The 12,239-nt window shown below is 33.3% G+C and overlaps 1 protein-coding gene and 1 long non-coding RNA gene across 2 annotated transcripts; both read left to right on the top strand.

Annotated features, from left to right (window-relative positions):
* The first annotated feature begins 2,983 nt into the window (after positions 1-2,983).
* Positions 2,984-6,317, top strand: LOC145166818 (Leucine-rich repeat (LRR) family protein). The gene is made up of 2 exons (XM_079085855.1): positions 2,984-4,326; positions 5,021-6,317. Exons 1-2 carry the CDS (start codon positions 3,214-3,216, stop codon positions 5,330-5,332), a joined length of 1,425 nt encoding a protein of 474 aa, XP_078941981.1. The 5' UTR covers positions 2,984-3,213; the 3' UTR covers positions 5,333-6,317.
* Positions 6,318-10,545: 4,228 nt separating this feature from the next.
* LOC145162733 (uncharacterized) lies at positions 10,546-11,262 on the top strand. Its single transcript, XR_013739285.1, has 3 exons — positions 10,546-10,655; positions 10,787-11,009; positions 11,153-11,262. It is a non-coding gene; the product is annotated as an uncharacterized LOC145162733 (long non-coding RNA).
* Positions 11,263-12,239: the final 977 nt, after the last annotated feature.

Genomic DNA, 12,239 nt, shown 5'->3' with positions numbered 1-12,239 from the left:
TTGAGGACCTTGGAATGGGAGTTGGGCATGGACTAACCTTGATATCAGACCAACACAAAGTAATCAATTTCTATTATTTCCATCTTTATTTTAGCTTATGTTATGTTTTTGTTGTTTAAGTTTTGTGCCTATTGCTAACAGGGATTACTTGAGGCTGTGAAGGAAAGGGTCCCAGCAGCAGAGCATAGGCAATGTACTAGGCACATATGTGCTAACTTCATGAAAAGGTTTAAGGGCCAACTGTTTAGAAAGCTTTTCTGGTATGCTGCTGCAGCTACTACCCCTGCAAAATTTGAACAACCCATGAATGAAATCAAGAAATTAGAGCCACTAGCTTATGACCATTTGATGGAAAGGGACCCTAAAACTTGGAGTAAAGCATTTTTTTCAGACTTAACATATTTGGCATAACTTAACTTTTCAAGTAATGCAAAACAGGTAAAGTGATGGTTGCATTTGAAGATAATGCATTGGCACATGAAGTTGATATTGACAGTGACAGTGAAGTTGAAATAGAACCTGAAAGTGATGTTGACTCTTTTGATCTTGAATTTGAAGATGATGTGCAACCTGAAGTTGAAGATGGAGTAGAACCTGAAGTCCAAGATGGAGTGCAACATGAAGTTCACGATGAAGTGCAAGCTGAAGTTGAACCTGAAATACATCCTGAAGTTCATGATGCTAACCAAGTTGAAGTTCACCCTGCAGTTCAAGCTGAAGTTGAACCTGAAGTGCAAGTTCAAGTTGAAGATGCTAACCAAATTGTAGTTCAAGATCAAGTGGAAATACCAGCTTTTCAAGTTGTAGTGGGAAAGAGGGCAAGGAAACCTTCAGAAAGAATTACAAAACTGAAGATAAGAAAGATGTGGGAGGGAAAACAGGGAAGCAGTGATGACAAATCGTATGAGTTGGATTAACTTTTGGCTTATTGTAATGTTGTTAATGTTTTTGGCATCTTTGACTGCCATCTTTTAACTTTGGAATCTTTTGGCACATCTTTTGAAAACTAGTTGGAATAGCTTAAATGCATGTTTAAGTGTGTAGTGTTTAACTTTTTGCACATCTTTTAGGTGTAATGAATGTCTAACTATGTTATGTAAAACTTTTGACACATCTTTTGAAGTCAATGTTCCCTGGAATGTTTATAATGTATTACCACCTTTTGCACATCTTTCTAATACCATTTGTATTGTTTATAATTTATTACCATCTTTTAGAATATCAATTGTAATCACAATTCCATTACAGTGTAATCACAATTCCATTACATTGTTTGAACAATGTAATTCCAATGATTCACAATAACATTACAAGTTTTGTACACTACCATTCCAATGATTCAATTCCAATGATTCAATTACAATGATTCAATTCCATTAAAATGTTTATTACTATCTTTTATACTACCAAGTTTAATAACAATTCCATTACAATGTACAATTCCATTCCAACGATTGAATATAACCTTTTTCATTGAAAACATCACAAAAGCATACATAATTTAGTCATACTACATCATAATACATAATTTAAAACAACATTTTGACATACAAGAGAAACAAGAAAATTAATGCAAGTCTATGTGTAAACAATTTCCAATTGACTTTGTCAAGTTCTTGTTTATTCTTGTTCTTCTCTTATTCAGTCTTCATCCTGCATATGCTGATTTCATTCTCCAAGGTACAAATTTTCAAGGTAAGATTGCAGCTTTCTTCTGCTTTCATCCTGTAATGCCCTCTTCCATCTTTCCTCCCTTCATCCTCATCCAACCATTGCCAAAATTTACAGCTTGGACTTTTTCCATTCTTCAAGAAATTTATAAAAACATGTTAAATTGAAGGATGAAGAAGAAGTAAAAAAATATGAATTACCAGTGAGTTTTGACAAACTCTGAATTTCCTTCCAGGATTGTCTGGGGTTCTTGATGTCTTCACATGAGATGGCAAGTCGCAATCACATGGATGATCTGGTTGCAATTCGTCTTGTCGTTTGGAAGAAAAGGATGAGGAAGAAGATGTCATCGATCGATCTAGGGTTTTAATTAATAAGCAGTCGTATCTCACCCTTCTTATAATGTAAACACTTCTCAATGCCACGTATGTGATGAGTATTGCAGCGTACAAGCCACGTAGATGCCACATCACCCAAAACCTACAATAACCGGTAAAGTTGGTTATTTGTGAACGGGTGAAACAAGTTAGTTGGGTAAATGAGTACAAAAAAAACAATTCAGATGTAATTAATAAGAGGTAAACAAACAAGCCATATCTGAATTTTTAAGATGTTACCTCTTAATTTTTCAATTAAGAGGTAAACAAACAGGGCCTTACTATCCCCTTATTCGTCTATTTTGAAGGTTATCATATTCCTTCACTTGTATTACGATTTATCCATTATCACGTCTTACTGCTCGACTTAATTTGCTCTTATTTTATTTTTTACAAGTTCTCCTTTTGCACATCCGAATACCATCTACATGACACAAACCTTTACCCCCAGTGTAGGAATGATTGCTGTCCAATTATAATGGATTTCGGAAGTTTGCTGTTGATGTTGTTGCTACAAGAGTTAAGATATTCTATAAAACCATGCTTGATTAAATTTTATTTTATGTCGATTACCAGCATATATTATCAAAACTATACATATTTTGAATCGATAAAACATACAAAATCTAATTAGATTTGTACAAAAACAATTCAGTATTTATAGTAATTTAGGAATTACTCGTATAGTCGACTAGTCGTATGCTGAAACAATGACCAAAGTGACAGAATTGTAAATATTTAGAATATTAGAGGCATATTCCTAAGGCCTCTAGTTTTCGTGAGAGCCAACAAACACACCATGCGCTCATCTCCACCGTTGATATTTCACACGTCAGCGATCCTTGCCTTCACGATCCGACGATGACAATTCCATTCCAATCCACAACCAGACAAAATATCTAAACTCTAGGGTTAGGTTTGTTTAACCCAAGCAATATGATTGTGTGATCACTCGGGGCTCCATTATCAGATTTTCAGAGGTACAATCTGAAAGTTTTAGGGAGAATATACACCGGAAAAATTAGGGTTTAAGCAGTTTTGGTGTTGATTTCTGCAGAAATTAGGGTTAGACACTTGTCATCTAATCAGTTAGGGTTGTAATTTATGATATCGATTCTGTTAGGTTTTCATTCGTGTTGGTAAAAAACTTAAATTTGAGCCGCTGATGGACGAGATCTGGGAGAGGGCGGTGGAGACAGCGTTAGACGGCCAAACAGATGTGGCATCGGTCCGGACGTTAACGCTCGACGGAGCGGTGAAGTGCGTGCACGGTCGTCTACCACATCCGTCTCTATTCCAGAAGTTTCCTCATCTACAACATCTATCAATTGCAAACATCGGTGTTTCATCACTTGAACAGTTCCCGCGCTTACAAAACCTCCAGAAGTTGATTTTATCAGACAACCGGATCGCCGGCGGTTTGGAATTTTTGGTTCACGCTGGTTTGGATTCGTTACGGGACCTCGATTTGTCGAATAATCGGATTCAAGAGATAGACGATTTGAGGCCTTTGGCTGAGCTAAGGCTTGTTTCTCTTGATCTGTATGAGTGTCCGGTTACAAGGGTTAAAGATTACCGATCTAGAGTGTTTGGGTTGATTAAATCGTTGAAGTATTTAGATAAGATGGACGTTGATGAGAACGAGCGGCCTGAATCAGACGACGAGGATGACGACGACGAGGATGAAGATGACGACGAAGAGGAGGAGGAGGACGATCCTGGAAGCGGGGAGATCGATGGTGAGGAAAAGGGTCCGAATAGGTTGGCTAATGGACATAACATCGGGCAAGATGGTGTAGTTGATGTGGATGAAGACGATGAAAGCGATGCAGATGAGGAAGAGGCTGAGATTGTGAGAGGGTCTAATGGGAACGCGTCAAATTCGTTGGCTGGTCAGGCAAATGGTTTTCATGCCGAATCTGTTGATGTTGAAGACGACGATGATGATGGCGACGATGATAATGATTCAGATGAGATCGATGAAGAGGGTGAGGGCGATGGTGAAGGCGAGGAAGAGGACGATGTGGTTGAAGTTCATGAGATTGAAGATAGCGATGATGAAGAAGATGGGGTTGAAGATGACGATGAAGAGGATGACGATGAGGAGGTTGATAATGAAGATGTCACTGAGCCAGGGAGTACAGGGTGGTTAACTAGCACAGAAGGTGAGATTGATGGGCATGAACAAGGAGAGGAAGATGTAGACGAAGATGATGATGGAGAAACTGGAGAAGAGGAAATTGGTGTTTTTGAAGACGATGAAGAGGCTGAGGATGAGGTAGTATCTCTTTTCCTTGCTTTAATATTTTTTCACCATGATCTGCTTTTATGATTGCTGCATCTCATCTCATTTTATCTCATCTGATATGATTTGTTGATAATATTTATTAGTATTCATACCATAAGCCCATAGTTTTTGGTGATTGTTATTTAGAAGCAATTTTTAAATTTCAATTTACTGTCTTAAATGTGGTTTTGGTGCATCTTTACAGTTTTAAGTAGGTGGGTTTTGTATAACATTAAAAGGTTTCTAAAACTTTCTTTCTTTTGGGTGTTTTTTATTTGGGGTTTCCATTGTGTGGGTAGAAGGTAAAATAACAAGATAAAATATATAAACTTTCTGTTATATTTTGTTGATGAATCTGTCTGATAATGATTAGGGTGAAATGGGTTTTTATTGTCTCTGATATTGGATATTATTAGAAAGCTTAGATCCTTTTTCTGCTCTAATTGGATTATCATGCCAAAATCTGTTATTTCTTGTTTTTGATTTTCCATAATGAATTTTAGGAACTTGATAATAACAAGCTTCAGTTTTTATGATACATTGTATGTAAACTGTTATTTTGCAAGGTGGGTTATGTTCAAATCTCACATATATTGGAAAACAAGATTTTTTTTTTGGGGGCAAAATGATATATGGGATTTTTGTGTAAGTTTGTGATGTGATTTTTGTTTGAATGGTGACACAGGAAGAGGAAGAGGAAGAAGATGAGGATGTAGGTACAGGGTATCTGGTACAACCAGTTGCACAGGTGGCAGAAGATGGAGTAATTGGAGGAGATGAAGAAGATGATCCCGAAGTTGAAGAGGAAGAGGAAGAGGAAGAGGAAGAGGAAGAAGATGATGAAGATGGTGATGATGATGATGATGATGATGTTGGGATGCAGCCTCCATCTTCATCAAGTAAACGAAAAAGAGATGGGGATGATGATGATGGTGGTGGTGATGATGATGATGATGATGATGGTCTTGTTCATCCAAAATCATCAAAGCAAAACTAGCTATTAGGTGAAGAAAGATAAAGATAAAAGATGAATGAATGATTGATGTTGAAGAATGGTGTGGGGAGAGGGAGAGTGGTAATGAGGGGTTTTTTTCTTGAAAAAGTGTAAACTAATGTGTTTTGAGAATTTACTACTAGTACAACAAGTAGAAAAACCCTTTGTTTTTTAATGAAAAAAGAGAGTAGAAAGGATTTTGAAGAAGAAGCATGTAAAGTAAAGTGGTTTGGATTGGGTGATGATGATGATGATGGGAAAAGACGTTTGATTTAAAAAGTTATATATATAGTAAAGTAATAGTGTAGTATCCGTTGTTGAAATGAGAATTCAAAAGGTAGTTGATGATGATAAGAGGGAAACGGCAACAAACAATCTTATTTTGAATGACAGTTGAGTTGAGTGAAGCCTAAATAAATATTTGAAAATGGAGGGAATTTCGTATAGAAAGAGGCACTCGAACAAACAGAAATATAATTAAAATAAGGAAGAAGGGAAAGAGGGTTTGGGTTTGGGTTTGGGTTTGAGTTGGAGTTTGAGGTCCATGACATGTGATCAAGTCATGTGGTACTTGAAAGAAAGTTGGAACATTAAAAAAAAAAAAAAAGGGTTCCAAATTGGGAGAATGGGGCGGGTATATATGCATGCGTCAACTTGCAAATGGACTCTTTCTCTCGAGTCTTTGAGATGAAATGGAGAGTGGTTTTCGGATAAAATTCGCAAATGCTGCGGCTCAACGGCGGCTGATTGGCTGGCTCAAAATGAATGTAGCGCCACTTGGCTTGGCTTGGCTTGGATTTTACTTTTGTGGTGCTCAGGTTGTACACGTAGTAGTTGATTCGATTTGGCTTTCTTTATTGTACCAACAAGTAGATCCCTTTGTTTATTTCACTTTTATTTTATTTTATTGTACCTCTCTTGTAGTGTTACTTTTTATTTCCTTTTCTTGTTCCTTTTCGTTTGTAAATAAATTTACAGAATTAGTCCTTATGCCTTAGTAAAATTCATATTTTGGTTCTAACTTTAAAAAATTCATAGTTTATGTTGACTATAGTTATTTCCAAACGACTTGCACACAATCCATGAACGATTGGACTTGTAGATTCTCCAATGAATGTGTGTATACATTTATCCAAAGTTCAGTGGTGCTCCGATGAATGGAATTGTCGAACATAAACTTCAGTTGTGTGATGCAAGTTCTTAAAACTTTCTTTAGAGGCTCTTATTGATTACGATGACGCACAACTTCCACTCAGTCTCTTCCTACCCCACATGTAATTAAGTCGACCATGGATTGTTCAGATTTTGACTTCAAGATGAAAAAATTTCAACTCCAAACCGGTGGTGTGTTCTGATATTTGTAAAACAATTTTGTTTTTATAAGAGAAGATGATACATTAGGTTAATCTCACCAAGCAATTCCAAAAAATAGCCAAATATTAGCAAAATCACCCACATAACCACAATTTTTGCAGGTCAACATCTGCTCAAATCTAGGTGGCCTGCATTTTATTTTATTATTTATTTTTTTGAGATTTTTGCTACCTACAAAAATCTAGGAGGCCTGCAGTTTTTTTTGGATAATTTTGGATATTTTTCGGGTCACCCATTTTGATTAGGAGAACCTAGATGGTTTGTGATGATTGTTAGACCAACAATAATGGACAAACTTTAACTTGAAATATCCAACGTCACTGACATATTCCATTGCAAGGGGAGAGTCCAATCATCAAACAATATGCTCGATGTAACGAAACATGCCACACTAGAAGATCCTGCACCAAATTTACTCCATCCAAAGAAAAATCATGAAAACATAGTAGAAAATAAAGTAAGAAATGTGCATAGAGTATGAAGGGACATTTGGGTAGAGCCGTAGAGGGTCACAAAGCCAGAGGGTTTACCCAATTTGTATTTGAATTAGACACTTTCACCAAAATGCCATATTCTTTTCCTATAATAAGTTTGATTAATTTACGTTTACAATCATCTTTCTTTCAACTAGTACGACTTTCCGATATCCAAATAACGAGTGTCATATGTCTATGGATACCTATTGTGACAAAAAGACAATTTTTTTAATCAAAATGGAGTTCATATGCAAAAGTTATAAGAAAAAATTCTTCATTTTTTTCACCAAATAGCCTGACTAAAAAAGTATGACTTATAGACATCAATTGAGAGTGTAATATGTCTATGCATAACCTTGTTACAAATAATAATTTTTAAAAAAATTATCAGCTCAATAAAAAAAAAACATTTCAGCTCAAAATTAATACAAAAATCGATTCAATAGAGGTAAATACATTTTTATAAAATATTTAGCTTTATTTAAGGATATACAACTACGTTTAAACGTTGAATGGCAACAATGCTAATTGTTTATGCGTAGAGGGCTTTTTGGTGATCTCACACCTAATAATTATGATGTAATTAAGCTTAATTTCCACTTTTATGTTAAGGCTACTTGTTACACCCTTATTAGAGTACATAGAAAAAATACGATATCCTATTATCCATATGTAAAACAGTGATATTTGGAAAAATTTCATAAACACCAACTATCCTATTCTGGAGTTTACAAAGTACTACTTCCCGATATTCATATACTGAGTCCTTAAAACAAAGAAGACAATGTAAAAAGTTTATGTCAAATGAGTTTCATATGCAAAAGTTATGAAGGTTAAAAGTTGGATCACTTTTCATTTTTTCACCGAATAACCTAATTTGAATTTAAAAAAGTATGACTTTACAACCTCCAAATTTGGAATTTGATATGTCCATTGATAGCCCTTGTTATAAAGAACACAATAAAAAAATTCAGCTAAAACGAAGTTCGTATAAAAGAATTATGGAGGCTAAACATTAGGCAAAAAACACAATTTTCACAGATCATCACTAGCAAAAATCTTAGATTTTAGTAGGTGCTCTATGACTATCTTGGTCATTTTTTGATTTTTTTTGGAAAATGGTTGAAAAGTTAACTAATTAGTCACTTTCTCTTTTTATAATTAATAAATGTATATTTTGGAGAACTAAAAAAACTCAATAAATTTGCTGAAACACTAATATGAATTGTTTTTTGAAAAGACTAGCTTATAAAATATTTTTGGTTTGTGACAACTTAAAAAAAACACAAAAAAAAAAAATACGTGGTGTGACAAACTAAACAAAATAAATTTCGACTTAATAATAAGTTATCATTGTTGATTGAATTTGTAAGAAACAAAAACCGAGTTAATAATAATTGAATTCTTTTATTAAATTAAATATATATAGCACAAAAAACCTATTTTCTAAATGAAATCACACACCGTTCATCACATTAACCCACATACCCGCGGACCCATATAATTAAACGGGTTAGACGGGTCGTGTCCGAGTTGATGTTTCTAATGGGTTTTATAGGTTATAACTACATGTACAATGCGGAAAAGCACAAAAAAATTAAGAGGGACCATACAACCTATAAGGATCTATGTCATACCACGTTGAAGGCAACATACTATGAACAACAAAACTAGATGAACCCTAATATAATCTAAATCACCGAATTAGGGTTACATACCTTGGATGTATTGTAGTAAACAAATCACTTCAATCCCTTGTAGTTGTTGGTCTTGGAAAGCTTAGCACCAAAAAAATGATGTCTCTAATGACTCACACCTAAACCCTAAAACTAGAAAACAAGAGTGGAGAGATGTATAATTTTCGTTCATATGCTTCTTGGAAAGAGTATGCACGAAATTTGGCTCTCAACGGGTCCTATTTATAGTTTAGGTAATTTGCAGGAAAAGCCAAATCTGAATTGATTAAATAATAGATTTAATCCCAAAGATATTGCTTTTCCTGATAAGGCAAAAGGAACGACTAAATTTTGACTACATAACCGTAACCTTTACTTATCAAATCATACATGATACTACGTTTTATAACATCATGTTATTGATACGTTTACGCAACACCAATGCACGTCCGACTTGCAAATTACAACTTATGTATCTCCGCTTGAAGAATATAAGATATTATCATCTTACAATTACTCGTGATAAAATTCATGAAGTAATCTGTACGCGTGGGTTTATCCAATACTCAAAATCTCCATTTTCTAAGTACTCATGAATATTGTAGCAATCTCATGTAATTTCCAATCTCTATGGACAATATACAATCGATTAATGACACTCTCGAGTCACTACTTACTTCCAAAAGTATGAACGACTGTTGAACTTTGAATAATAAAATTATTCAGGAAGTGAAACATTCAAAGTGAAACACAATAATAAATTAATTAACTACGGTATCATACCCATTGAATATAAATAAATCCTTATTATTTAATCACCATAAAAATTATGAATTTATTCATTGTATAATGTTTCGAGTAATCAACTAACCACTTGAACTAAATAACATCAGTCATGCCATGTTATGAACATGCATACTATTCCTCTCGATGGTCCTTCTTTTGTGAACATATCGACTGGAAATTAGTCCAATGATGCTCAATTCACGATTCCAAATTCTTATCATTATATAAGATGTAGTGAAATTTCATCTTTACATGCATCGTCCTTCCATGATATTGAGTTTCCAAAGTCATAGAGACCGAGCCTTCGATATTACAGAATGTTTCATTGTAACTTGTTACTAGAAACAATTCCATGGTTATGAAGTCTCAAATCCAATATATATATATATATATATATATATATATATATATATATATATATATATATATATATATATATATCAAATATGATTAAGAAAGTTATATTTTTATAAAAATAACGATAAAAAAGACTTTTAATACATTGATTTATATGATAATATGCATTTTAATGTAGAAAATTTTAGACCCGTTAAGCTGTTACTTATTTGTATTTTAAGTTAATGTTAAATATAATTTAATTTTTTGACATACTAAATGTATAAAGAAATTATATAGACCCATTACTCATAAATAAATCAATAACATTTGCATCACGGGTTTGGCACAATGAATTCAAGATGAATTTAAATGAAGACTATTGAAAAGCTATTGCTATAAAATCTTAAGTTTTGAAGTTAAATACATTTATTCATTTACCATAAAAAATGAAATGTTCATTTAATCGGTTACAAAACTTACAATAGTTAAATGCTAAATAAGTTTCACTTTAAAAGTCTTATAAAAAGATGAAAGTGAATGAATAAGTCAAAACATTCACACAAAAATAACACATTCCATTATTTGAGTTTTTGAAGTTCAAAACTTTATATGGAACCAAGATCTCTTTCATTGTGTGTTTTTAGTTTCCTCATTGTTTGTTCTTTTTATGTAGAAGTAAGATGCCTACAAGTCACAAATCTAGTATATTATGAATTAATTATTTGTACATTCAAGATTTTTTTTTTTTAAAAAACTATTATTTATAATGTAACTGCTGTTTTCATTGTTTTTGGGTGATTGTACAGGGGAAAGAATGGTATGTGGCTCAAACCCATGCGTCTGAAGAACGACTAATCCAGTTTATGAACAATAAATGTTTGTATATTGATTGTCGTCCCATTACATGGGGAGGGTCGTGTTATGAACCGAATACTGTGCGAAATCATGCATCATATGCTATTGACCTTAATTTTAGGGTTAATGGTGAATGTGATCCGAGTTTCGCCACTATAGCTGTTACCGATCCTTGTAAGTCATTTCCTATAATATTTTTATTTATGTACATATTCTTTTTTTGGAAATGATTTAAATTATGAGTAATGCACATTTGACAGTGAAGTATGGTTTTTGGATTTGGTTAACACATATTATGTTTTTACGTGTTGGTGCAGCTTTCCGTTCGTGTGTCTATCCATGAGAATTGGCATCTCGATATGTTTCAATTGTAGAGATTATAAGAATAATCTATTTGTAATTTTATTGATAAAAAAATGTGAAATGGAAAAATTTGATGAATAAAAAACCATTTATATCTAAATTTTGTGCATTTAGTTATCTTAAAGTTGCAATCAAATTGTTAAACCAACGCAAACCAACTCATCGTAATTTGGGTTCTCGATAATGCGCACGATAACAATATAATTTGTTAAACAAACGAACATGAACAAAAAAACTCGTTCGTTTATCATTTCTTGTTCGTTTATTTGTTCAGTTAACTTAAACGAACGAACATAAACAAGCCCCCGTTCATGTTCGTTCGGTTCGTTTACAACCCTAGGTAGAGGGTCACAAAGCGAGAGCGTTTACCCAATTTGTGTTTGAATCAGACACTTTCACCAAAATGCCATATTCTTTTCCTATAATAAATTTGATTAAATTTCGTTTTTGATCATCTTTCTTTCAACTAGTATGACTTCCCGATATCCAAATAACAAGTGTGATATGTCCATGTATACCTATTGTGACAAAAAGACAAATTTATTTTTATATCAAATGAAGTTCGTATGTAAAAGTTATGAAAAAAAAATTTTCATTTTTTTTTCACCGAATAGCCTAGCTAAAAAAGTATGACTTACCGTCATCTCAATTGGGAGTGTAATATGTCTATGTATAACCTTGTTACAAATAATAAAATTAAAAAAAGTTATCAGCTCAAAAAAAGTCATTTAGGCTAATTAATACAAATAATCGATTCAATAGGGGTAAATACATTTTTATATAATATTTATCGTTATTTAAGGATATACAACTATGTTTAAACGTTGAATGACAATAATGCTAATTGTTTATGCGTAGGGGGCTTTTTTGGTGATCTCACACCTAATAATTATGATGAAATAAAGCTTAATTTTCGCTTTTATGTCAAGGCTACTTGTTACACCCTTATTCTAATAACAATACATAGAAAAAGTACGATATCTTGCTATCCGTATGTAAAAAGGTGATATTTGGAAAAAAAATTCAAAAATAGCAACTATC

Source organism: Lactuca virosa, chromosome 3 (genome assembly GCF_052849685.1).
Source record: "Lactuca virosa cultivar CGN04683 chromosome 3, Lactuca_virosa_CGN04683_v6, whole genome shotgun sequence".
Lineage (NCBI taxonomy): Eukaryota > Viridiplantae > Streptophyta > Magnoliopsida > Asterales > Asteraceae > Lactuca > Lactuca virosa.
This window is presented reverse-complemented; position numbering and strand designations above follow the sequence as displayed.